The sequence below is a fragment of the Thunnus maccoyii genome, chromosome 14 (assembly GCF_910596095.1).
Source record: "Thunnus maccoyii chromosome 14, fThuMac1.1, whole genome shotgun sequence".
Taxonomy (NCBI): Eukaryota; Metazoa; Chordata; class Actinopteri; order Scombriformes; family Scombridae; genus Thunnus; species Thunnus maccoyii.
The window spans coordinates 18764370-18792310 of NC_056546.1; the positions used below are offsets into that span (position 1 = coordinate 18764370).

The 27941-nt window shown below is 37.6% G+C and overlaps 1 protein-coding gene across 2 annotated transcripts in view; it reads right to left on the reverse strand.

The window, feature by feature from the left end:
• Positions 1–27941, reverse strand: part of eys (eyes shut homolog) — a 170822-nt gene that overhangs the window by 133344 nt on the left and 9537 nt on the right. For both annotated transcript variants that reach the window (XM_042433937.1, XM_042433936.1), the window contains exons 4-13: positions 22592–22785; positions 21626–21753; positions 20064–20178; positions 17123–17282; positions 12083–12187; positions 8464–8603; positions 6531–6694; positions 6122–6375; positions 4436–4540; positions 764–886 (exon numbers count right to left, since the gene is read on the reverse strand). In XM_042433937.1, coding sequence (XP_042289871.1) covers positions 764–886; positions 4436–4540; positions 6122–6375; positions 6531–6694; positions 8464–8603; positions 12083–12187; positions 17123–17282; positions 20064–20178; positions 21626–21753; positions 22592–22785 — 1488 coding nt within the window. The remainder of the gene's footprint in view (positions 1–763; positions 887–4435; positions 4541–6121; positions 6376–6530; positions 6695–8463; positions 8604–12082; positions 12188–17122; positions 17283–20063; positions 20179–21625; positions 21754–22591; positions 22786–27941) is intronic.

Here is a 27941-nt window from a genome sequence, read left to right on the forward strand (position 1 = left end):
CAACAGGAGTAATGAAGTTACGGTTATTGATTGGGTTACATGTACTTCTATGTAATAGCTATTCATCTGAAAAAAGATAGCAGAGCTGGTGTGGAGTAGTGCGGACTGAAGTATGATTGGTTTGGCAGGCAAAATGTTTTTATTTCAAGTACCCAAACTACATCCAGGAATCAGGTGCATGATTTGCTGTATATGTACACACAGTATCACACTGGCACTCACCAGGTACTCACTTACAGGCATATGCAGCCTTGAATTGCAAGACTCTGAAGCCTGGTTACCTCTGGCAAGCTTAGAGTATCTAACAGGTCAAGCCTCTTCCACTTACTCCTGTGTTATCCCTGTCACTGCTGGCAGCTACTGCTGTGATAACACTGTCATCCTTGTGGTGGGAAATCAGAGGGACTTGATTGACACACAAACAAAATGTTTTTGCAGGAATTGTTAAATTAATCAACATAAGAAGTATAAATCAGATTATAAGATCAGTAATGAAGCTTTTAAAAAGATTATGTACTACTGTTCTTTTTTTAAACCAGATGACTTCATTTCACAGCAAGTAGCACTTTGGGATTCTTGTGCAGTCTTGAGCTGATATTAAAAGAGTGGATTTACTTTTTGATATGCAGAGCTTAAGTATAATAAACTTGACTTTGTGCCAGTCAGTAAGCATGCACAAGTTCTCAATCTCACCATCTAGTCACTTCCCACCTGTTCATATACCTGCATGATAAATATAACACCAGTTAAAGGTCTTGCTCACCTCTTTCACATGTGCAGGAGACATTCTGTCCATCCTTTGTCTCAGCGCATATTAATGTATGTTCACTGCACATTCCAAATGAGCAAAGGTCAATATCCACTGAGCAATCTTTCCCCTTGAATCCTGAAATGAAAATTGAGTTAAAAAAAAAGGAACATTCAGGCACACCTTGGCAAACAACCAGTAAAGACTGAATTCATAAAACGACAGCAACACACATTACGTAACGCATATTTATGTGCCTGTATGTTTTATTAGGTAAAGACACCTTTTCTTTAGCGGATTAATGGGTGTATTGATTCTTCCCCTTGCAATCTACCTGCTATGCAGTATGCTAATTGAGTGAATCATTGACAGAGACCCACCCTACCAAACTGATCTATATCACATTTATCTGCCCCACCAAATGCACGTCTGCATGTCACTGATAGATACCCACATCAATATCTATTGTTGTAAATAAAGCACTGACAGATGGTACGACCGATACTCATTACATGCGTTTGTACATATAAAGATAATTTAAAGGGAACATCCTAAAATAGATTGCTCTGTTTTCTTTTGGGACATCACAGTGTTCAACCCATTAGGTACAATAAGTCCAGATATAATGAAAAACAGCAATTTACATCGTCAATGTCATTGTTGCATTCACAAGGACTAGACAACTGACTTTATAAATTCACCGGATTGGTGTTTTTAAAAGCAAAATGGTTGAAATGCAAAGTCATGCTAACCAAATCTCTTTAAAGCAGAAGTCTCTTAACAGCTAGAATGTGACTATATCTCTGTCAAACAAATCTGGGTGCAGTCTGTGTCTGCAAAGAAGATCTCATTCAGTAGCAGGAGGAGTGAAATATCTCAAATACCGCTTTCTGATGCAAATCCATTTCATTATGACTTGAAAATACACATAGGACAACATTTATGTCAGATTATGTAGTTCCTTTAACTGTAACCTGTCTCCACTTTCTTTACAGTGTAACCTGTATCCAGAGTGGTGCACTTTACATCAACACATCTATCTAGATGTTTGATGACCTTCCAACTACCCTTTTCCCATCATATTATGTATTGCCTTGACTGGTTAATGGACAGCTATTGCCTCCAACAGAGTGTTTCAGAAGTGTTTAATAACCAATTGTGCATGCAATTCACTCTGAGGTTAATGTTGCATGAAGGAATGTCACATTTACAGTGTCACCATCACCAAATGGGACTCCCTATTCTATCTGACAGCCAGCTGAACTCTGCTGCAGAAACAGAGGCATAAAAGGGAAACTCATTGTTTGTCATTTAATCTTACAAAACCACAGTAAAAAGCCTTTGCTATGTCGTTTTTGTTACGCACATTAACACCAAGTCCTCATGTACTCATGTTCAGTGGTTAATGATGAGAACTATGGGTCATAACTGTTCCTTGGCTTTGAGAACTGCTGTTCATCAGCATATTTAATTATCTCTCATCAACAGCGTTCTATATGCATCATTGAACTGAAAAAGTGAAAACCATGTTCTTGGATGGAAATCAGCAAATTCAGATGTTACTTCTAAGTCAGTTCAATAAATCTAATGAGACTTACGGTTAAGTACAGTTATGAAACCTGGATTCAGCTTGTGTAGTTCATTACCTCCACCTGTTTGTTCGGAACAGTATTAATAAATTTAGTGAATAGATGAAGGAACAAGTGATTAGTTTTCATTTGCTTAGTGCTCAAGTATTTAATATTATTTTCCTGGTTCAGTTAGTTCAAAAAGAATCTACAGTATTAGTTCAGGCCAGGTTTTTGTCGATTTTGTCTGTTTCCTCATTTAATCTTAACTTAACTTGATATATAAAATATTTGGATGGGTTTCAGGAAAAAAAAGTCAGATGACAATAATATGCCACGACATTTTTCTAGTATTGGTCCCCGAATTTTTTTTTTAATTTTTTTTTTAGACATGGCTTATTTGATATGAAATGTTAAAATTGTTCATTGCGTTCTGCATTTGCAACCAAATTTAGATGACATGCATATTTTAACTTAGAGAAATGCAGTAATATTTTGTGGCATCTAGCCTGTACATGGCACCACATTGACATGATGAATTTAAATGGCCATATCTCAGTGGTCATGAGTCTAAGTCAGCCATGACGGGAATTAGACATTCTCCAAAAATCATGGATGCCATCAGTCAATTAGGACGATTGTCACTCACTATGTGAATATTGATGCACATCCAGACGCAGATGAAACGTTTGTATTTTCTGTCATTAAAGTAAAAATATTCTGGTATTTTTCCAGTCATGATAATAATTTCAGAATAAATTCTAGTTGTTGTTTCCAGTACTTCCAAACAGAAGTCGGTGGCAGAAATAGGTCCGAAGTCAAGATTATAAAATAGTTGTAGTGTTTTCTGATTTTTGTCTGATTTTTGTGGGGAGAAGAAAGCAAACCTGACAGACCATTTATTTAATTGAGTTTCTGAAAAGATAAGCAGATCAAAGCACCTATCTATAAATCTGTCAATGAAATCAAAACAGTAATGGAAGCTTTACTGACACATCGGTGTTCTGTTTTTGCCCAAATCTAATTATAGCAAAAGGCAGAAAAGTAATAAGAGAATATTATTTACGGTGATGGATTTGCTCTCTCCGTAATATAATAAAAACACACCATGGAACAGGTGCTGCACATGTTTCAAAGCAGTAAATTCTTTAATGACTTCACCCACATTTATGTTCATTTATTGTCCAGGAAAAGAGAGGCATATTTAGGCAAAGGGAATGGCACAAACAACTAAAACATAATGCACAATGACAACAAAAACATGGAGATATTGTTTCACTATGACAAATTCGACCAACTTAAGTATGAAGGTAGACTTTTGAAATAATGCAAATGTAAAATATTCAGTAAAATATGTGCAGTTTGTCTGCTTTTGTTGAACATAGTAAGAAAATAATTCACCAAAACAGACACATTTCCCTGTGCCAGAGTCTATTTTGTGTCCTGTCAACACCTATGTTTTGTGGATTCTATTTTTCAAATATTTGTCCTGTAAATCCTGTTCTGTGGATTGTGGCTGTTTACTATTGAATGTGACATTGGACTTGTAATGCCAGGTCGGATGGCAGCAGCAGCATTCTGACTTATGCAATCAAGTGGTGATTAAGTATTTTATTACCAGAAGGCATAGTAAAATCAGCCACTAACTGAGGATTGCAACACCTCCCTCTATTACGCCTGATTATGGATTCTTTGTGGAACACATATAATAAAATGTCTAACACATAAACGTTTGTAAAACACAGTCTCGGTTGATTAAAGGACAATCCTGAAAATGAAATCTGAGTGTTATTATGGAAGTATGGTGTGTTGTTCATGAGTCTGCTGATGTTGATTTTAACCTTGATTCCAAAAAATACAATGTGAAAAACTGCAATAGTTTATCATAAAGACAGATGTATTATTTCTATTTGCTTGGTTGGAGAGTCTTTTATAAATGCCTGTTTTTGCTGGTTTCTAGCCGGCATTCAAGCTTTCAATAGTAATAATTTCTGTCTTTGCTATCTTTGAGAATGCATTTTCAACAAAACGTGAAAAATGCTCAAGGAGAACAAACAAATACGTATGAGAAACAAATAATAAAAAACATACTCAATAATACACGAATTTTGATACTTACCAAGAGGACAATGACAAATGTAGTCATTTATCAGATCTTCACACGAGCCTCCATTTAGACAAGGCTGCAACCAACAATCGTTTACATTCTCTGAGCAGGTCCTTCCTGTAGGATAAAGAGAGAGGAACAAATAAAAGTAATGTCACATTGAATACAGCTGAAAATATGTTTTGCTAATAAATACAACTGTCATTCTGCAAATTCTATATAAGAAAGCTGTGAAGCTCTAATATGTGAATAATAATTCAAACCACGACAACGTTCAGAACATACGCAGGACAAATTTCAGTTTTTTTTCCTCAACAATGAGCTATACCTGTAACACAGGACTTCATTTCATGAGGCAGCTGATTACCTCTGATTCTACTGGCTCAAAATATGATTATAGGATTATGTGTTCAGCATGCTACAGCTTGTATGTATGCATAAATGGTGTTATCTCAATTTTAGTATCCTCTGGGCAAGAGTTAGATATAGAATTGATTCAAGATTTTACTGACAAATTTAAAGCTCCACTAGGTCTGGCCTCTGGCGATAGTTCAGACCTCTTAGTTGTCTATGAGCCGGAGAGCTCATAGAACTAACAGCCTGGCATCCGGCACTGCCTTTCTATCCGCAATGCTGTCTACACCAAAGGTACTTTTGCCATTGTGACCCCATACACTGGGCAAGTGTTTCGTTAATCATGTACTGTACGATACTGGCATAATTAAGGTAGATGCTGAGTATAACTCTAGCCAAAATATACTGTACAAGACATAGTTCATACTACACTCTATGACAGGTATGATTCTAAGCCAGCTCCATATGCCAGCCAATGTTAATTAATTTACCTGCTCACATATCACTGCACCATTTTTCAATTTACACATTTCCATCATACATGGCCAAGAGTGGTAATGATCACATTTTTCTGAATGTCCAAGAAATAGCCAATCCAATCTATTTGAAATATACAAAAGCTCATAAGTAACCACTTTTAACTATTTATATCCATGTGATTTTGGTGTAATTAGATAATATAAAGAGTGACATTTTTACATTATTGAGTCTGCATGCTTAAATACAAACATTACATTAATGTACTGGCAATATTTCCTTGCAAACATGGAATGGATGTTTTAATATTTTTGATTTTTGATAAATGAGTGGAGACCTCATTCAAGCTTTATTACTCAGTAGAATTCTAAATAAAGTCATAAAAGTGAATTATGCTTGTTCAACATATTCATTATTGCAGTGAAATGAGGCAAAGACAAGATTTTTATGTCACTATAAAACTAGTTCTAATGCAGAATAAATTACAGAAGACCACCTTTCAAATATTATCAAAGAGCAATAAGACAATACAAGACTATTTTTTATTCACACTAGTGATACATGCTTGAATTTCAGTCACTTCTGATTGTAAGTTTTCTCATTTTCTCTTTCCTATTGGACATCACATATATTAACATGTGGCAACAATAAATCGGTGGATCCAAGTCAAATTTCAATGTGAAAACTGTACTTAATTTTCAGTAATACTGTGCAAATTCTGATGAACTTCCTGTGTGAATACGGCATATTTTCATTTGAACTAATTATCATTTAAGCACTAAAACCTACTCTAAATCCTGATATTCCTGTGGCTGGCCACAGTAATGGCTGTAGATAGGCTCACATTCACATCAGATGGTCTCATACCCTCAAACCCTGGGGGACAGTGGCACCGATAATCACTGATTAGGTCCACACAGGTGGCACCGCTTGCGCAGGGGAAGCTGTTGCACTCATTTGTTTCCAGTTCACAGAGCGACCCTTCAAATCCAAGCATGCAGCGGCAGGTAAAGTTATACTGCTGGTCCAGGCAAACACCATGTTCAGAGCAGCGGTGGCCAACACAGTAATCAATGTCCTCTTCACAGTAGATGCCTGTGTATCCTCTGGGACAAAGGCAGCTAGTAACAGATTAAAGAGAATATCTTAATACTGTATAGAGTTCGAGGGATCCTCTCAACCCTGAAGGAAGAGAATAGTAAATGTCACGGCTTTTACAATCATTGACATTCTGGTGCCTGGACGGCCCGAAGACAATCAAGATTTGAACACTCACCTGTAACCATCAATCTCATCCACACAAGTGGCTCCATTTTGACACCAGTGTTGAACACAATCATTGACATTTGTGTGACAGCTCTGACCAGACCAACCAGGTGTACAAATACAGGTGTAGCTACTGGCATCATTCAAAACACATCGCCCTCCATTGGCACATGGCTGTTGATAGAAGACAAAGCTGTTAGACACATATGCCATGAAACAGAGAGATACACTGCTTCATGTGCAAAAATGAAATCGCTTCATCTTGTATGGTAATATCTGAGATTGGACTGAGCCCATTCTGGTCAAAAATATAACCATTATTGTACAATACCACCCCTAATCATTTCTTGCTCCTGGCTGCCTGAAAATGAGCTTCATTATAGCCACATGACACACTCATGAATACTGATTCATGCTTTATACTGGATTCGCTCAGTATTCCATGTAGCATCTACATCATGTCTTACAAGACAAGATCAATGGTCATTGAGGGCTAAACGTCCTGAGAGTTGTCTGTAACAAAAAAGAAATGCCTGCTAGCTGGTACATGTTTATATTTAGTAGTGAAGAAACAAAGGGGCAGAGGAAAAACTGGCTTGAGGGAAGGTGTATAATGCAGACATCATGGCATTTCTGTAAGGGGGCCAACACAAGCCTTGCTCCACAGTGAGTGTTCATCTCCATCTGTCATCTGAAGAAGCCTCCTCTGTTCAGGTTTGGATGCTTTTTTTGTAAATGCAGAGGGTCGATTCATCCGTACATAAAGAAACCTGAGCGTTCAAAAATACAGACATTGCAAATCTTCTGTAGCAGTCAGGTGGCAGAGGCCTTTTCAATCCTGTAAATGTGTTCTCCTTGTGCATGCCAAAAGCAGAACCTCTGACAAACAATCACACAATTCCAGCTTTGTCTTCTTCCACCATGACCGCTTAAAAATCTGGAGGATATGCAGCCACATTCAAAATAGAAAAGGACAGACAAATGTGCTTCAATGATTTGAATATGCAACATACATACAGTATATACTTAAACCCTGCAGAAACTAACTAGGTGTTTTGTATCTACAGTAGATTCAGGTCAAAGATCACAATTTGTTACTGTACTATGTTTATGTTTCATACTGCACACTTATTTCAATAAAAGTCACAAGGGCGCAGTGAATTCCTTTATTAGTCAGGAATTTTATACAACTTTCTTCCCAAGTAAACCGACATACTGTAACAGCTTCAGCGCCAGCTGATTGCTGTGTTTATGGATTATCACATTTGCTGTCAATCTTCCTGTGGGACTTATGCTTATTTTTATCCCTGTGTATAACAAAGGATTATCCCACATTTTGTAAATAAGATATGGAATTAATGTTTCATACCTTCTCACTTAAGTTGTCAATGTTATAATTCAGTTTGTTGTGACGGATTGCAGATATCTTACAGGTTACTAAAAAAAAAAGCTGTGAATATTTCTTATTTCACATGTGAGCGTTTAGACACAAGTGTTTTCAGCCATACAGATATACATCAAGCATCTGTATTCAGTAATGGTTTAAGTTCTCATTAAGACACACTACATATTCGGAAATGCATCCATAACATAATCCCCACTTGGCATCAAAGTGATTTCTCTGGTCAGCACCGAAATATAAGTTCTGTGTTCTTATATAATCAAACAGCCAAACAGAGTGAGTAAACACCTCTAAATAGAATAGGTGTGAAAATGACATGAAACAACCTCATTAATTTTCTTGTTATGCTTTCCTGCTGTTGTGATTATGTTGCTGTACTGTTGTAAAGAATGCATTGAAACTGTTTCAAGAGAAATAAACGTTGATGGAATTTTAAATACTCTTTGAATCTGTATGGGGCTCATTTTTTTAAGATAAATGGTTAACATGTGAATAGATAACAAAATGAGGACAAATAGTCCATGAAGATCTTTTTACCCACTTGAAAGTTTTGAGGGCAGGGTATGCGGCAGGTGTATTTAAGGTCGTCAGGAAGATCCAAACACTGAGTCTTTGGTGGACATGTGTTGTTGGGAAGAGCACAAGCATCTATGTCCACTTCACAGTTCTTTCCCAGAAAACCTGCAAGAGGAGATTTAATACATGTAATCTAACAGATGCAATACTTGACCAGTAGAAAGTGGTTCAGCAATCAGTGCTGCCTCCCTATATGTCGCTGTACCAGACAAGCTCTATACTTAAAGGGGATGTATCATAATTTCCAGGTCTATAGTTATATTCTGGGGCTCTACTGGAAAATATATGCATGATTTACAGTTTAAAAAACTCAGCCTCTGTCTGAAAGGACAGGCTGTTTTTGCTCCTGTCTCTTTAAGGCCCCCCTCCCAACAGCCCATGCAGACCTTCATTGATGCCGGAGGCTACGTAAACAAACAGTAGTAGTAGGATTTCATTTCTTTTTCTCCTTCTTTACATGAAATAGAAACTTCTCAAATACATCCGTACATGTTCGAGCCAAAATATGTTCCAAAATATGCAAGTGGACAATGTGAACAACCAATGGAACAACCTTAGCAAAACCTTAGCAACAAAGGATATAGAACATACAGTCATTTGCGGACATGCACGGAGAATCTGGCATCATCATGGGGAAGAGGTAGAGGTAACATTGCAAATGAAGCGTTCAGAGCATTTCAAACCCCTGGTTCTTGACTTGGGGAGCATTTTTACATACGTTCACCTCAGGCTTTTTGAACTTTGATGATGTTAAACATAGACATCCAACATCATGACATATAAAATATATAAATACAACAGATAATCTCAAAAAGCACAAGTCCCCTTTAATAAACAAGACCAAAATTGGGCCAATCATGGGTTGGCCGGAGGATTGATAGAGCAATTGGAAATAATGTCTGATATTTTGTTCCCATACATGATATGTAGTTGGACAAAAATTCAACATAAGTTAATTCTGTAATCATCTGGACAGTGAGCACTGTGCATTACTTTATCTTTATACATGTACTGTTGTTAAGGAAATAATGTATTATTGAGTTGGTACAAAATAACATATTCAGCAGCAGGTAGGGCTAGAAAAAAAGAAAGCAGTCATAGGCCAGCAACTTATAATTCCATCCATGCCTTAGGACTTTACAGTGGTCCAGCACTCAGTGGACTATTTTCACTTTGTGGAACTTCACCATGAGAAGATGCAGCAGATGAGGCATATGAGCGGAAGAGGCTTAGGTTTACTGAGATAACAGATGAGATTTAGTAGCAAGGCTGGAAAGCCAGGGTACGCCCTGTGGAATTTCGTTACCATGGATCTGTGGCCACATCTAGTACGAGTTTACTCAGGGAGTTAGGGATTCATGATCAGGGATTACAGCAGGCTGCAAAGGCAGCTCAAAAGAGCAAGCGATGGCTCTGGCTGAAAAGAAAAGGCACCAGCTTGTGTACAAAATATGAATATCTGTCTCATGTGTAAGATAGGAGATACAGCAAATATCAGTGTCAAGTCAGTGGTCAAACAACACTCTCTACACAGTGTATAACAGCTTTACATATCTAAGAGCTTTTTAGATCTGCAATGTGCAATTTGGTTGATTAGGCTGTAGAAACAAGACACTATTGTCTTAGTGAGATAGCCAGTACAGACATTATAAGGACATTTGTGAATCATAGTCCTGAATATACAGACAGGCTAGTGTGGACGGGTACAGCCCTGATCCCTGATCCGTGCCTCGAGCAGGTGTAACGGAGGTGACATATGTTTATCTGTTGAGCCTTCTGGGGATGTTGCGGGTCAAAAAACACTTTTATTGTTTTTTGAATGCTGATATTCATTTTTTTTGCATTGACTGTTCTTGTTGATCAAACAATAAACGTAAGGATCACCACCAGGATCGGCTGATGAAGAAAGTTTTTAAGAGCCCTCTTTTTGAAATGTTTTCCCTACTTTGTAAATTTGTAAATAAAGCAGAATTAAGCCTAATAGAATTAAAGTGAAAAGCTTTATTGTTATCTTTTTCCATTACTAGTCTTGTTGACAAGAGGTTAATACTTTATGGTTGCATTGTTGATTGCTGCACAGTGATTCAGTGGTTAGGACTGTTGCCCCACAGCATGAAGGTCCTGGGTTCAAACTGGCTGGCCTTTAAAAGAGTTCCTGTTCTCCTCGAGTCTGTGAAGGTTTCCTCCCTCCCTCCCTGTCCAAAGACATGCCAGTTAAGTGAACTGGAAACTTGAAATTCCCTGTAGGTATGACTTTGTTTTTCTGTTTGTGTGTTAGCCCTGAGACAGACTGGCAACCTGTCCAGGGTGTGACTCACATTTCACCCAGTGAACACTGGAGAGGGCTCTAGCTCCCCCACAACCCCAGGCAGGATAAGAGGTAAAGAGAATGGATGGATAGATGAGTGAATTATACGTCAACCTATTATTCACAATCTTTTAAAATATGAAGAGTTGCACTTTAGAGATTCAGTTGATGAAAATAAAATGCCGTCCTTTAAATGTCACCTTATATAGTGACTCTACTGAGCCTTGCTTCAGCAACTGATGCGGCAAACGGAGTCTTTGACCCATGTGTCAGTAACATTGATATTGTCCTTTAATGTTTAATTGAACAAGAGTGAACAAACACAATTTTTCATTACCATCACTGTTACATTTCCCCTAAGAGGAAAACACATTTGCTGAGAATAACTAAAAATAACAGTGGTAAACTCTTTTGAGAAAAACATCACCTGGCCACTAAGATGCTTTGCCCGCAGTGTCTTGGTCTGTATGTGCAGTAAAATGTTCCAGTAAAGCGGGCGCGAGCAATTGCCAGACACACTAACTGTGCCCTGCCAACAACCTGCAGCTCCCGTGAGTGGTCCATCAGTTTACGTTTAGTGAATGTAAATTCAGACTCAGCCGGTGAGGCACAATAAGCAATTACTGGAAAATTATATTAATGGGAGCTTCATAATGTAATATTTGGACAATTTGGTTGCATTATTGAACTCTGGCAATGAGCTTGGTGGTTTTTCTCAGTTGTCAATCACAAGCTAAGTCTGTAAACAGATACTGTGAATGATATGACTAGGACCCTATCTGTGCCTTGTTCCTTCTATTGCACAATAGAGCATGTTGTGATCAGTAGTGTTGTGAGCAAAATGCAATTTATAAGGGCTTATAACTTAATTTCATGGTAAAAGGCATTTCAGTGTTTTTTTTTTTTTTTTAAACACTGAAAAATAGTAAAAACATAATTTTAAAGATATTAATCAAATAAAAGAAAAATTGAAAAATATTTTAGTAAAAGGGATATAAGTAAAAATATGATTCATGTGATGAATTAAATCATACTGACTTCTCCAGCCTAACTTCCTCAGGCAGGATGTGTCACAGTCTAGGGACCCCGCTGGCAAAGGCTAATCACCTTTGGTTTTCAGTGTACACTGAAATTGGCCAGAGGGGCCCTGGCTGAGGATCTTAAGCCACATTCACTGCATACACATTTAAAAAGGTCTGCAGTACTGCCTGCCACCACAGCTAATACAGATATCAAAGTTATTACAAAGCACTAGTTTGGCCATAACCCAACATACCTGTGGGACATTGGCATTCGTAGTGTCCTACCAAGTCAGAGCATGTGCCATTGTGCCGACAGGGGTTGGACTCACACTCGTTGACCTCAGTTTCACAGTTTGTTCCTGAGAATAGATGTAAAAAGGAAATGTTACAATTAGCAATTAGTTGTATTTGTATTACATCACTGTCCTGACATAGAGCTGTTTATCAGTGAAATAAAGAACATATTACATAGGTCATTACTTGTACATTGCTTTACTAAAATGCCCCTTTCTCCTGCTCATCTGACATATTCATTACAGGAAGTTCAACATTTTGGGAAATACACTTATTCCTTTTTTTCCCAAGAGTTAGATGAGAAGATTGAAACCACTCTCATGTCTGTACAATAAAAATAAAGCCACCACCAGCAGCTGAATAGCTTAGCTTAACATAAAGACTTGAAGGAGGGGGAAACAGCTAGCTCCGCAGTCTTTATGCTAGCTAAGCTAGGCTAAGCTAACTGGCTGCTGGCAGTACAATAGCTTGATATTTAGCATACATAGATGAGAGTAGTATAGAAATTCTTTAAGAGTTGCCTGCAACTGTTTGAACACTTTTTCTCCTGAAACAATAATTAGGCTACAAAAATTCCTTTATACTGCTGCAGGATTCAGATGGTGAGTCCCTGGAAAAGCAAAGAGAGATGTTAGAGAAAATATACCCCTAGTTGGACAGGCTCACTTTCTTGTTAAGAAAATGGACACTTAGCAACCTTGGTCCTGGCTGAAGAGATCAGAGGAGGTGGGGGATGCAGGTTGCTTGATAGAGATTTGTTTGGTGCTCAGCTGCCTCAGCAGCTGCTAGTTCTACCGCCGCGGTTGGGGGGTGGGTGTCTTCCAGTGCAAGTTATTAATTTAAAATGTCCTATCATCAATAACAGAGCACCAATGACACGTAGTGAAAGTCCCTTCTTGACAGCGGCAACCTCATGCTACAGCACAAACACTATGATTGATATCATCTGCACGGTAGTTGCTACAGGTCATTATATACAAAATATGCCATGCTGTGCTGCAGAAAATTATACAAATTTGTCCTACTAAAATCTGTGAAACGCCTATGCTCATTTATCGCTGTGAATAAAATAAATCATGTAGTATTGTCGCCTCTTTTGGGAAACTTTAATAATATGAAGTTTGGTGATTTAGGTTGCTGAATGTTTTACTTCAATGTCTGAGGGAACTGAGTTTTGGCAGAATATTACTTCCTTCTGCACTCATTCATTATTTACCTACAGATACCTTAAACCCAATAGATTCTTATTTGCCAGATAAAGGTTCAAATGCAAAGACCTTATACATTTCATGTGAAGAATTACAAATGGTTTCAGTTTGTCTTTTAACCGCACTTGTAGAAACCTTAGGTAGATTTTAAACTTGCATCACATTACTACATGTCTAGTTTCCATGTCTTACAGTTTATTATTATCCACATAATTAAAAGAGAACACGTGTATGAATGAGACCAGCAAAATATATGCCAACAGTTGTTGTTTCGTGAAAAATAAAGCCTTCCAAAATGAAATCCGAATGCCAGGGTTTGAGTAATGTATCCTGAGTTATGATCTATGATTGAGTACAGTGGGGTTTCTGGGCAAAGCTTGAAATTAAATTGGCCTTTCTATGCTGCATGGCTCAGAATTCCAAAGCAAAAATCCCAAGATGCCAGAAAATGATGAATTCTATCAGTCACTAAGACCTGCCGTGGTATAAGAGACAATTTTCCATTACTGAAGTGGCAACAGATTTCAGCTTTGAACAGAGGAAAAAATCTTGCTCATGTAGTGCTATGTAAGGGCTTATCTGACTGACAGGTGAGTGTGTCAGGACTTAAGGCTAGATGGGGAAAAATGCCATAGGCCAAACCCTGAGTACACTGAGGAAGAAAAAAAAATCATATTCACTGGTTGTTTAAGAAATAGAACAAGAGAAGAACAATCATGTGGCACCATCATAACTCTTATACAGTATAAACAATGTTCAGGATCATAATCTGTGTTGTTCCATACTGTCTGTTCTTGGTCAAATAATGCCTAGAACAGAGAATCTAAAAGAAAAATCATATTTGAGATGTTAATATATTGTATTCAATTGAGGAGGTGCTTCTGCTATAAAAAGGTATAACAGTAACATTATATCTGCCCTTGATAATAGGACAAGTAAAATTCCTCTGGGCTCGTATAAGGCAGATGAATTGTTAAGATAAGCAATGTCCACACATAATTTTGTATTATGGAGGAAAATGGCACAGCTGTGAATGAATGAATGAGCTACAGGCTACAGCATATACCTTATTTATAGCTATGCACTGATATTTATTTCTATGTGGACTAACCACTGTTCTTGCATTAAAAAATGTGTTTCTGATTAACTTGTCATTACTAAAATATGACGTAGGACGAATGTAGATTTTTCTCATATTTGTGGCCATGAAATAATGATGCATTTATAGAAATGACACCTGGTTTCTGGTAATTTGTTCAATCTTTTTTAAAGTATGGTATATGAAAAGGGTTACTTTTTTTAATCCCACACTCTGTATTAACCACTTTTGTATTTGTGTCTCTCCCTTGTTCCCCTGTTTTTTTAGAACAGTTGTCACTGATAGCTTAACAAGTTTCAGCCATGTTCTGAGCTGGCAGCTAATTAGGAAGCAGTTTGCCCGAGTGCTTGGATTAAATGCAATCAGCAGCAGGCCTTAGAAATGTCAAGCAGGCAGGTCTAGTGGCACATAAGCATCAAGGTTAAAAAAGAAATCGCTTCATCAAGAGTGCAGGCCTTTGCTTAAAAACTGTGGTGGGCTTGTGATTTGCAAATCACAACTGAAACACAGATTTCTGTCCTGAAATAGTCATTTTTCAATCCACTTACATTTTAAAGACATTAGTTATATCATAGGTTGCTACTTCTGCTGCTTCTCTGTTTAGAAGAAGACAAACTGAATGTGTTTTGTCTTTCAGCTACATTAGATTTCCTCTCTCTAGAGGTTGCCTTTGTAGTAACTCAACTAGCAACAACAAATACTGCTAATAATAAAAAAGGTATTGATCATTGTAGGGAGTCTTTGCTTGTCCACCTCATCAGGGTGGTTAGAGGTGGTCAGAGGTTAGAGGTCAGTTACGGAACAGCAGACCTTTAGCTGGTAGTGAATCAGTCTTTTGAGACACTTAATCAGAGTATGCTTGCGAACATGCCAGTTTGAACCTAAACCAGGTGGTTAAAGAGAGGCCTTCCCTCTTACTATGTCACCCCGCTGACCTAAGTGTAATCAATGTACAGTATTAGAGGTCCCAAATGTGATTTCCTCACCCCAATGTGACAGGTTAGACACTGTGGTACCAGGGAACAGGCTGGGTCCAAGTGTACTTTGAGCTATAGATATTAGCAGACACTGCTACAGGAAATTAAATATGGACCCTTTTAGAATGTTTGGTTTTTGTGTTTGTTTGTTTGTTTTTTTTAGCCTCTATCATCTGTCTCTTTAGCTGTTAAATGCTCAACTATGTCACCAGTTGGTTGCTAACTGTGTCTGCTCACCATTTGGTGCTGAGCAGGTAGTGTACAGCGGGTTTTCAGAGCCTTTTAGCTGAAAACAGCTGCCTGCTGAGGCTGAAAACAACGCTACAAGAGTGGTGAGAGCGAATCAGAACTGTAAAGTTGTGTGCTGGACAGCTTAACAATGAGCTGAAACTCACTATAAAGCTCCATAAAGCCAAGGGGATCTGCAGAGTCGTGATAAACCTCTGTAGGTCCAACACTACAAGCAACAGCTCTTGTATATACTGTACATTGTCATTTGATACATTATCAAAAAAATATTGATTATAGCCACTTTAATGCAGCTCTAAATTTTAAGTTTAATCAGTTACAGTGGGTTAGTTCCACCAGTGAGTTATCTGATAATGCAGTATGAGCCAAGTGGTTTTGCTGCTTTTAGGAAAACATTTATGTTCAAAGAGATAACCTGAGACACAAATACATAAGTATTTACACAGTGGAGGCTGTTGTGGCTTTCTTTGCAGGTCACTTTTGCAGAAGTTGGTAGTTGTGTCCAAAAGATGAGTTTGGCATGGTTAAGGCAGCTCTGATTCCCATCCAGGTAGCCACCAGCTACCATCTTTGTTTGGATTAGGAAACAGAGTTGCAACTTGTGAAAAAGGATAAAAAAAAAAATCTTTTTAATGGCGCAGCAGACGGAATATTTTTTTCATCCAGATGGTTAGAAGAGCAGGTGAAGATTCTGGAAATAGCTTCAGAACGGAAGTGTTGTTAAAATCTTTTTAGGCATGTGTATCTATTGATACAACACGGTAAGTGTGATTTATGTTACCAATGCAAAATGAAGTATCCCTTTTAAGAAAATAAGTGACAAAGAGGCCAAGAAAGTATTTTCCTTCCTTTTAAAATGACATAAAAGTTTAATGGACACCTGCCAGCCAATCAGAAACAAGTATTCTCTGTGACCATAGAATTATAAGTAAATTTATCCGAGCATGCACTTTTAATGGGATACATCAGTTTCTCATGGCTTATTCACATTTTGAGCCATTTTTATGCCATCTGTCTTAAAACACCAACAAAGGCAAAATAGATTCATTCATAATTTAGGGATTGCACTCAGCATGAGAGCTCTGTGTCAAATGTCTTGCATAGAGACTGCAGATTCACCCTCTTAAAATATTCAGAAAATTATTGCCTTCACTGCCTATGTTGCATGTCTGCTCCACAACTTTGCATAACATTGTATATACATAGCATTTACATGATTTCTACATAACAAAACAGTCTGTAAATGTCAGAGTAGAACACAAACATCTACACCATGTAACTGTCAAGATGTGCCAGTTCAATGTCAGATTTTCGACAAACATCAATCAGTCATTCTGTTCCCCTTAACCAACCTTCCCACAAGGGTTTGTGAAAACTGATCCACTTTCTGAGATATCCTGCCAACAGACAGACGCACAGACAGATGGAATGGGGGCAAACACAGATAATAAAGCAAAGTTATCTCACCTGTGAAGCCGTGGGGGCATATGCAGGTGTACTGTGGGGGAGATGATGGTTGACCTGTTGTAATACATGTGGCTCCATTCAAACACCTGTTTGGTTTTATCAGGCAGGCATCGCTTACATATTGACAAAACTCTCCAATCCATCCTGGGGCACAGACACACTGCAGGAAAACAGTACCATATTCATGTGAACCTGGTACAATATACATTATACAACATTTGATAAAGCAATTGGTAGGTATTAGAACTGTGACATCATTGTCATTGTTTTGGCTCTATTCCAGCACACTGGATTTGACATGAAATGACGACAATGAGGTTAAAGTTGCTCACTTTCATCTTTAGGGAGGTTTGTGAGTGTTCACAGTCATATTGGTTGAAAATAGTGCAGGAATCGCAGCATTTTTACCTTGATGAGCATATAGAATAGCATACATAGCCATGCAGTTCTGAGATATCCATCTCTGAGATTTTTGCCACTACCTCAATATGATGGAGGTGAATGGGATTTTATTTCCTTTGCACTGCGAACAGCATTAAAACATTTGTTTAAACCTGCAATAACCGATTTTTTGGCCACTTAGGGGCAACACTGATTATTACCTTTTAGGCTGCTGTGGTGAACTTGGTTGCAAATAGATGCCTATTTACACATCCAGCAGACACACAGCAACATTACCATTCGTTTGGAGATGTCTTTCTGGCTCCCAGGCAAATCTAAGTCCAATATTCACTCTTCTTTTAGCTCTGTTTTTGGTCTGCATCATAGACTATATAAAAATAACGGACGTAGCCACCGTGACGTCACCCATTAGTTTGTGGACTTGCGTTTTGAGGCCTCAAGTCTGGCATTTTGACCATCACCATCTTGGATTTTTGGAGCCAGAAGTGATGAGAAGTGACCATATTTGGACAAAGGGTGGAGCTGGCCCTTACGCTAGCTGCTAGCTTGCTTAGCACGGTGTATTTACAGTCTATGGTTAACTGTAATAATGCTAATGCTAATTTTCGCTTGTGAAAAACATGCTTAAAACCATGAAAACAAAACCTACCAAAAAAACGGAATATCTGACTCCTTAGAGGGCTTTTTAATCACAACCGAACGCTGAACAAGACTTCTTTAGGTGACCAAAATGTTACAATTAACTTTCATGAACTGAAAACACACTGAAATAGCGACAACTACGTCTACACTCTGTGAATCTGGGGTTACGCTATGGTTACGTTACCTAACTAACATTGCTGCCGCAGTAGCAACTTGTCAATCACAACGTAGCCACGCCCTAAACCATACCCTGCTTTATTGTCAAATTTAAATTTTTACAAAGTGAACATCATGCTGTATTGCAGAAGACTTGAAACTAGCGATTGAGACCATAAACTCATTAGGAAGCTGTTAACTAAGATGTTAACAGTTGTGAGAAGTGAGAAGTAGGGTCATTTTCTCATAGACCATTCCATACAATCAGACTTCTTTTTCTGGCTCTTTAGTGGCTAAATGCTTTACTATAATCTGTCTGCTGTTTGGAGCTGGGCAGGTGGTGTACAGTGGGATTTAGAGCCGAAAGCAATGCCGATTAGAGAGGTGAGAGTGAACCAAAAAATTTAAGTTGTGGGCCAGAAAACTTAGACAATGAACTGAAAGACATTAAGTTTTCTTAGGGACGAATTCTTGTGTAGAAAGTAGTTAAAATGAAAACAGCTGACAATGAGGTGTGTGGATTATCCAGAGTAACCAGGTCATTGTTTCTGGAAATAAAAGTTGCTACAGAATTTTTAAAATAGAATTTCTCAATGCTGTGAGCACCGCAAATGAAATTCTATATACCTTGCCTATATTGGGGTGAAGGCAGAAGTCAGAGATATTGAAAAACAAGGTAACATATGTACTGTCCCAATGTGCTGGAGTACAGAGCCAAAGCAAAATTGTCCTGCTCTGTAAATCTATCATAAAATCTGTTATATGTGATCTCTAGTTTTATTCCGTCCCTTAAGAGCATCTTAATGATGACTACAGGCATTAAATGAACAGGCTACCCTTAATGAACTACCCAATGGTTTTTCATACTCATAGGAAAACCACCAAAAATATAAATAAAAATAAATGTAAAAAAGAGGAAATGGCCCATTTGCAGGGAGCAACAATTTTTGATTATGTCTGACCCCCATTGAAGGCACACCAACACAAAGTATCTAAAAGGAGGTTTTAGATTAAGCACATTCTCAGTGGTCTAATGGAACAAGACCGATGGAGAATAATTAGGAGCTATGGGGCATTATGGAGCAGTCTCAGGTGTTGTAAAAAAATAAAGATGTTTGTGGACACTGAGCAATAGAGAGGCAAATTAGACCAGAACCTGTCTGTCTGAGCAATGCGTCCACATACTCACAATGATTAATGAGCTAGAATTGGATTACTACTGTCTGTAGCCATATCCCTCCAATGATGTTTTGTTATTCTCTTTGTTTTTTCTATTAATGACAGATTTTTTATGCATAGAAATATGTAGACCAAAGAAAGGAAAGACCTTTTATGCTGTGACATGCAATGCCTTTTTTTTGTTTAAAGCCTGATGTGCTCAAAAGACCATATAGCATCTATTCATTTCCAATGTAATGTTTAATATTGTGCCAGTCTGAAGCATTTGTCAGTAAAAATCAGTTGAATTTACTAATTAATGCATCATTAAAAAACTACAACATACTGAAATAACAATATAGTATATTGACTGATTGTTGCACCGCTTAGCTGCAATAATATTTAATGGACTTTATTATGCTTTTATTTCAGTGTCAAGTCATAGAAAAACTACGTATCACTGCTCTGCTTTAGAAACATCTTCAGCCTTTGTTCATACTGTAACATCCATTAAGGTGCAGCATGGGTCGTATTTTGTGGGCTTCTGAGTATTTCATTATGACTGAAACATTGAATTACTTACCTGATATCCGCCAATTACACTCAAGCACAATCCCTCATTTAGGCAGTTGATATTGAGCAGCCTGCAGTAGTCAATTACTTCTTCACAATTCTTCCCGGAAAACCCTCGCAGACATCTGTTGAGAGGAGGTCAGTGTCATCAAAATCAATTCACCCTGAGCCTTGAGCACTAACAAGCCATATTTTTCAGTTACAAGATTCATGGGGTTATAATTTTGTTTTCTGCGGGACCAGTTTGTGATATGGACCTGGGTGAAATAGTTTGTGCAATTTATTCTTGCCATACTGTGTATTTTGACCTGGATTGGCACATGGGTGGTTATAACATATCAGAACAAATTACAGATACTACTTTCCTACAACTTTTACAAATATTTTACTGAGGCCTAAAAAATTAAGTCTTATATAGTCCAGAACACAATTTCATATAAATCCCAAGTGTGAATCAACCCCCCCCCCAAAAACATCTAAACTATCTTGTTTTTTTAGGAAGAGGTGTCACATGGGTGTTGGATGAAAATCTATAGTATTATACAGCCGTATTCATAGGTATTTTAATCACTATACAAGTTCAGGTTGGATACAGATTTAGTTATGGACAAACATTAGCACTATCTAAGTACTAGCAGGAGTTCCAGTCTGTGTTTAAAACAGGTTTCAGTGTGATGATAACTATCTAGAGGGCATCAAAGGCAGACTGTAATCTAGTAGAAGCCGGTATCAGCCAAGAGGCTTCATGAAGCAAATGTTTTAATACCAAATGCTTATACTGGTTTAGAGTGGAGCCCCTACAATTATAGATTTATGCTGTGTTGAAAACTATCATTCCAATAAATTTGAATAAGATGATATAATTTTTTTAATTTAAAGAATAGGGGCTGGCGTTATTGTATATTTTTCATATTATTAACAAATTAAAACACCAAAATCAACACTTTGTTTGTTCGTTTCCTAATATTTTTTGATTTCACTACTATTTCTGTCGCACTCAGACTGGAGCCAATTTGTTCATACTGAAAATGTGAAGCTTTATAAAGCTTCCCTGGCTCTCTATATTGTTTTAATATATGGTTTAATTTTTAAAAAAAGGTTTATTAATTTTGTAATACACCTGGGCACTATAGTTTTTATCAAATTTCACTCAAACAGGGGGATAAAGTGCATTTGCTGCAGATTAAAACAATTTGATGCTCAGCTGAGTGTTTATAGCAGCAGGACAGTTTATGAGGGATCCACTCAAAATAAGTGCCCATGTTTATCGTAATGAAGGAATATGTCACCCGGTGTGGTTCACTGATGTGTTTTTAATAGTTTTTGGACAACAATCGAGCTCTATGGCACGGAGGAATAAGCTACACCTGGCTTTAGCTGCACAGGCACTACTTGTAAGACCAGAGCTTTTAAGTGAAACGTAAATCCTAATCACTTTAAAAGGTGGAGGAAAAAAAAAAAAAAAAACAATTTTTATTCGTTCTCAGTGGGAGACATATTCACACGACATTCTAGTCATCTAGAAAGGCGACTATGAGAGCAGCCTCTATTAGATCCATGTATGTGTTTCACCTGCAGACATAATCATCTCCCTTGGACACACAGGTGGCATTGTTGAGACACGGTGATGGGCTACACAGGTTCTGCTGCCTCCTGCATGCTGGGACCACATTACCATCCGCGCAGATACATTCAGAGGCCTGCATATAGAGGCAAAACAAACCAGGTCACCCGTTAGCTTCAGAAGATAAGGTTAGATTCCACAATGGTACAGTATAGCAACAAAATCAATAAAAGAATTATTCACTGTAATTGTAAAATGTGGCTTGATTAATTCACATTATTATTTGTTAACTGATCTCTACAATTATATGTAATTGAATCAAAGTAGTCAAATAATAGGGTTTATTCAAGTTTTAATATGAGTTTCAGAAATGATGAGAAACTAATAAACACTGATGTTCTTGTAATTCATAGTTACAGGGATTTGAATTTCACATTAAGCTTTTATAACAATATCTGTGTCAAGCAGCAGCAATATCAAGCATTATTTTGATAAATGTCCCTTTTAGGCTGGTGTACTCTGGTATTCTTAGGTGGGTTATGAAAATGTGTGGTGCACTCGGCAAACTGTAATGAACAAAACAAACGTTAGAGAAAGACAATTAGAGCATTACTGTATTTTCTCTGGTGTATCCTCTGCAACATTAGAGGTACGACTGCTTTTGCAAAATGTATGACCACAATAACATTTCCAGTGAAAGGTGAAAATTGCAGTAGGCATCCAATTACAAAAAGCTTTTGAAGAGAGCCATTTCAAATTGGCACTTAAATATGCGCTGGGTCATTCAATCAAATTGCTAGAGGAAGCAAACACTCTTTCCCTTAGCTCATCTTCAGGAGGAAAAATTAATTGCTGTTGCAGCCTTCAGAATGAAGCCATCTGATCTTGTTTCAAGACACTATATTAATTTCCATGTGCCATTTCTTGTTTATGTCCCGCTGAGATAAAACAAATAAGGAAAATTAAGTCCTCACGTGCTCCCCTGCAGTGCAAATTTGTTCCTCCTGACATCCATATGACATGCAATCCACATCCACCCTGGAGTCACAGTAGAGGCCCCAAAATCTTTCTGGACAATGACAAACAAATCCTTCGGGGTTCTCTTTGCATATGCCACCATTTCTGCATGGATTTGGATCACAGGTGGCTTTGCTCTCACATGGTGGGCCTGCAAAACAGATAGATTAGTAGATTACTACACTTTTAGTCAGATTGCAGGAAGTATTTACATCTACAAACCATAATGTATAAAAACCTGTCAGCAGCTCAGTGCACATTCACACAATCTACATTAAACTATTAAACCCCAAGTAGCATGGAAACTGGTAACATGGGACAAGTATGAAATCACATCAAAGCAATCTGGCCAAGTTTACGCCAGAAGAGACATGACTGACGTGATTTATAATCCATGGAGCAAGGGCTGATTGACACATTTTATCAATAATTACACAGGACGGAGGCATGTGCTGGACCCTCCCCAGTCACTATGCATGTATAGTGTAAATACAGTTTAAGCAAATATTGTCACAATTAAACTAAAGGCAAGAGAAATTGGTGTCTTTGCTGTCAGAATTTTATCTTGGCTTCTGATTGATGAGCATGTGTGTCAAGCAGAACGCAACTGTCCATTTCATAAACCATCACACTAATTCCAACCAACCAAACCAGTTAGAAAATAATTACAAACACCAATATTTTATTAAGCTAATGGAAACAGTTCTCAGCACTGCATATAAAAGAGAATTGTATTGCCAGTATTTGTGTGCCTGATAGAATAACACTTCATTTTTTTACACATTTCATTTGAGAGAAACTAAATGTGCAGTGAAAAATGTGAGAAATGTCCTAAACGGCTAACACAATGAATGATCAGGTGTGTTTCACATAGAAACTAAAAATGCATGGATTTCACTGGAAGCTATAAACTGGTTGTTGGGTTTGTGTGCCCGCCTAGTGTTTTCTCCTGCTTAGTCTTTGTGATGGAGAATCGCCTCCATCTCAGGGTGTTGTATTTCATGCTGTGTGTGTTTGTGGAGGTTTCCTTGGTCTGCAGCTGCCATCCAGTTAAGTCAGGTCAACACATAGCATTAATATAAATGAGCACTTGGGTAGGCACCATAATCACATACGCCAGTTGTCTGTTGTGAGATGGTGCTGTAATACATAAACATAAAGTAATGTGATCAGTGTCACTCATCTGTGTTCTGGTCAGGATTTTGGCTATATCATTTTTGGCTATATTTGCCACTGTGTTTAAGTGGGAGGAGACACTATGCATTTCTTTTTTTTTTTTTAAGTATTTCCTGAAACTAGGAGCCGTACTGATATTTAGCTCAGTAAATGCCAATTGATCTGTGACTATGTATGTACAGACAGGTGACAAATTAAAGGAAAAACCTGAATAAATGAGTGGAGAAACATAATAAATGCAGATGCTTCCACACAGGTGCACTGCATGGTATAATTAAGCAATAACATCCAATCATGCTTTGTTGCATGTATAAATATGTTGAGCAGGCAAAGTTTTGGCCAACTGAACACCTATGGGAGATTTTGGACCGACGTGTTAGACAGCGCTCTCCACCGCCATCATCAAAACACCAAATGAGGGAATATCTTTTTGAAGAATGGTGTTCATCCCTCCAGTAGAGTTCAGAGACTTGCAGAATCAATGCCAAGACGCATTAAAGCTGTTATGGCGGAACGTAGTGGCCCAACTAAGACATTTTATGTTGGTTTTTCCTTCAATTTGTCACCCGTCTGTATCTTCAGAACCCCCACTGGTGGTTTATACCGCACAAGTTATTCATTTGGGAGGGTATATAAGGTGTGGTATATAAGGACTAAGGACTAAGGAACTAGTAATAGTACTGCTGTTCTGTATGTCGGCACCACAATAGAAGTCCACACAAGCACTAAATTTTCTTTGCCCAAACCTCCTCAATCCCCCTCCATTATGGGCACAGATAATAGAACCAGTGAAGCTGCTTTTAGCCACTATTCTGCCTGACCGAATATTTAAAAACTATGCCTTTGACTTTTATTTATGTCATAATGTAATGCCATTACATGTTTATTTATCTTACTGCATTTAAGGATACCTGTTATTGCACTGCAAATGTATTTATTTATTTTTGTCTATGTTTATTATTTTATTTTATCTTATTTTGTTTATCTGATGTTGTTCTAATACACTCACTCACTTAACTGTATGTGAGGCAGTTTAAATTGCCTCTCTATCTAAAAGGTGCAATATAAATAAACTGAACTTGCCTTGCCTCTCAACATATCTACATGAGCATATAGATAGCCTATCAAATCATAATGTATCATGTCTCAACATGTACAACACCCTTAGTTGTCCCAGAGAAGGCACAGAGTTTTATCTTCTTTGTTATTAAATACGTTTATGCTTCCAGTACAAATATTAAAGAGTTAATTATATTTAATCACAACCTATGCAGCTATTGTTATTGCTGCTGCCACCACTATATTAGTATTTGTATTATCAGTTACAGTACATTATCAAACTTATTCATCTGAAGAATATTGTAATTCTCAACAATTATATTATATTTGTTGATCAGATAAACTATGGAGTGAAATAACTATTTAGTGAACTTTAACAAACAAATAGCACACAGATAAATAATAAAAATGTTCTCAACCTGGAAAGTATTTCAATCCTCTATGTTCAGTAAAAAAGTTGATACTTATGTACCAAATCATAAAGATATATAAAGTATTTTCATGGAGGATTTTTCCTAAACTGTTAAGTAGTCAGTGCTGCAGCCCAGTTCATAAGCATTCTCAGAGATAAAGTAATTCTGAACTAAGCTGAAGCCAGTAGTTTTTTAAATACTGCAGTGCCACAACACTTCCACCGGCAGCAGCTTAACCAGAGACAGTGTACTGTAATGCCACAGTGACATTGTATGCAAAGGATAAAATTAGAAGAATGAATTCACTGCAGGTTCAAGGTGAATAAAATTTGATGTAATTCCCTGGTGAGGGTTTTCATTTTTGTGTTCTTCACAAGATGCCTACACATTTATCTTTCCAGTGACTCTTTCTTTGCATATCTTCTTTAATCCCCCTGCTGATACAAGTGCTCGTTTCCCAGAGGCTCCTCATAGCCTCCTCTGTGGGCATCAATCTTACTGTGTACAACTTCAGGGCTTGCTTTTGCTTCAGCTCATTTTCCACTAGAAATTGGGTTTTCATAACTGGTCGGCTAAATGTTGCACCAATACAAACTAGCATATTTCCATCTGTCACATGCAGTATATTTAGACACAGATAATAGCTGTAGCACTCCCTGCACTCAAGAGAGAATTTTATAATCTGGGATGATTATGGTTTAGGTTATGTTTGGTTTAATATATCTGTTTATTTTTAGGATGATTTGTATTTGTGCCAGCATTTATGTCTACCACAGTTCTAGTAATCTTAAATGCCCTCATTATTGCAGTGAATATGAACTGTGGCAATTCAGAAACAACATTATGTCAGTATCTAATTATATTGGTTAACAAGGGTAATGACTGCATATTTAGTTCAAATTAAACTTTAAAAATTTGATATTACTACCAACAAGATTAAAGCAAGATAAAAAACAATTAAAACCTCATACCAAATGGAAATGGCCCTCTAAAGATGGTAATACCTTGCAACAAATACCCTTGAGGTAGAGCAGGGGGAGAGTCAAATCAAAAGAAAATCTCATTTGAAACGTCCCATGAGTTTGGCTCATTATTCTGTGCGCATAGACTTTGGCCTATGAGGGCAGCCGGTGCTGGAGCAGCCACTAACTTCCAGTTGATTAATGAGGGAACTGCAGCAGGGAGGTAGAGGAAGCACGAGCTCCACAGAACTCCCAAGAAGCTGATGGGACAGCAGGACACCATGACTATGCGACAGCACCCAGCGGAGTCTGCTTACTTGAGAAAGCAGCGGCAATTAACACAAATTAGATAAAATCTGTAGAGGCAGAGGGTGCATGTAACTTGCCAATTTGTTTCTGATATAATTTAAAAGGAATTATCAATTTTTAAACCAGACCAAGCCAGACATTTTTACACTGCCAATAGTTTTGTCCGGTGGTGTTAGTGGTCCAGTTACTTGCAGTACTGCACAAGAAAATAGGCCTATTCTCTTTCTTAGCTGAATGTCTGATAATTACTGACAACTTGGCTTAAATATTCTTTGCATTTAAAGCTAATACATTTTTTTGACATTTTAGTGGCTTCAACAGACAGAGAGTATGAATGTTTTAGGACAACTAAAGAAGAAATCCAAACCATTGGTGTTATGAATTTCAAAGTCCATTGAAAATTACTAAAAGATACAATGGTGTACCCAATCTAATGATCCAATTCATCACATATTCGGCATGGCATTCACCACATACAAGGGGATGAAGGCTGACCAATATCGCTCCCTTACAAAAATTCAAAGAATTGATCTGGACTTTTCATCTTGAATAAATTGAGAGATGTAGTCTGAAATATCTAATACAACCACCCTTCGTGCCCTTAAACTGTACCATGGCCTTAATCTGCTCTTGTAAAATCAGATGCCAGACAATACTGGAAGGAACCTTGAAACCACATCCCCAAAATAATAAGCTGAAAGCATGGGCCCGACTCTAAAAGCAAAGCTATGACACTTCAAGAATGCTGCCAGGACAAATTGTGCTCCACACAATACAATGAATCAGTGTGAAGAGCCACCTGGAGTTTTTTTTTTTTTTTTTTTTTTAACTTGAGAAAGTTCATTGCAGGCTTGTTTTTACAGCAGACAGTGATATCCAGGGCAACTGGAGGAGTATTCAGGTCTCGTAACCCATTTGTGTGTGATACCCATTAACCTAACTGTACGTCACTGGAGCTAATGAGACTCGTTACCTAAATAATGGCTGAAGCGGTAATGTCTCATAAACAAGCTCACCAGATTACAAGTGCCACCCAGTGCCTTAAGATGAATCTTTAGCCCCAGTCCAAATCACAGAGCAAGAAAAACAATTTGGCTGCCAATGAAAACATGTTACAGTTATGTCTTACTCATGAATCATTCATGGAGGGAGGAAGTGGCATACAAACGATGCTTTGATTGAGCTAAATTGGGTATTGTAAGATGATTCGCAAGTTGAAGAGAAAAAAATTATCATCATAAAATGCGGTAATTTATAAGTATAGACATTACATGTTAAACTCACAATAAATTATATTTTTTGATAGGTTTCATCTTCTTGGACTAGGGTAAATTAAATAATGAAACATTAAAAAATTAATAGGTGTTGTTGCACGTTCACTAAGCCTT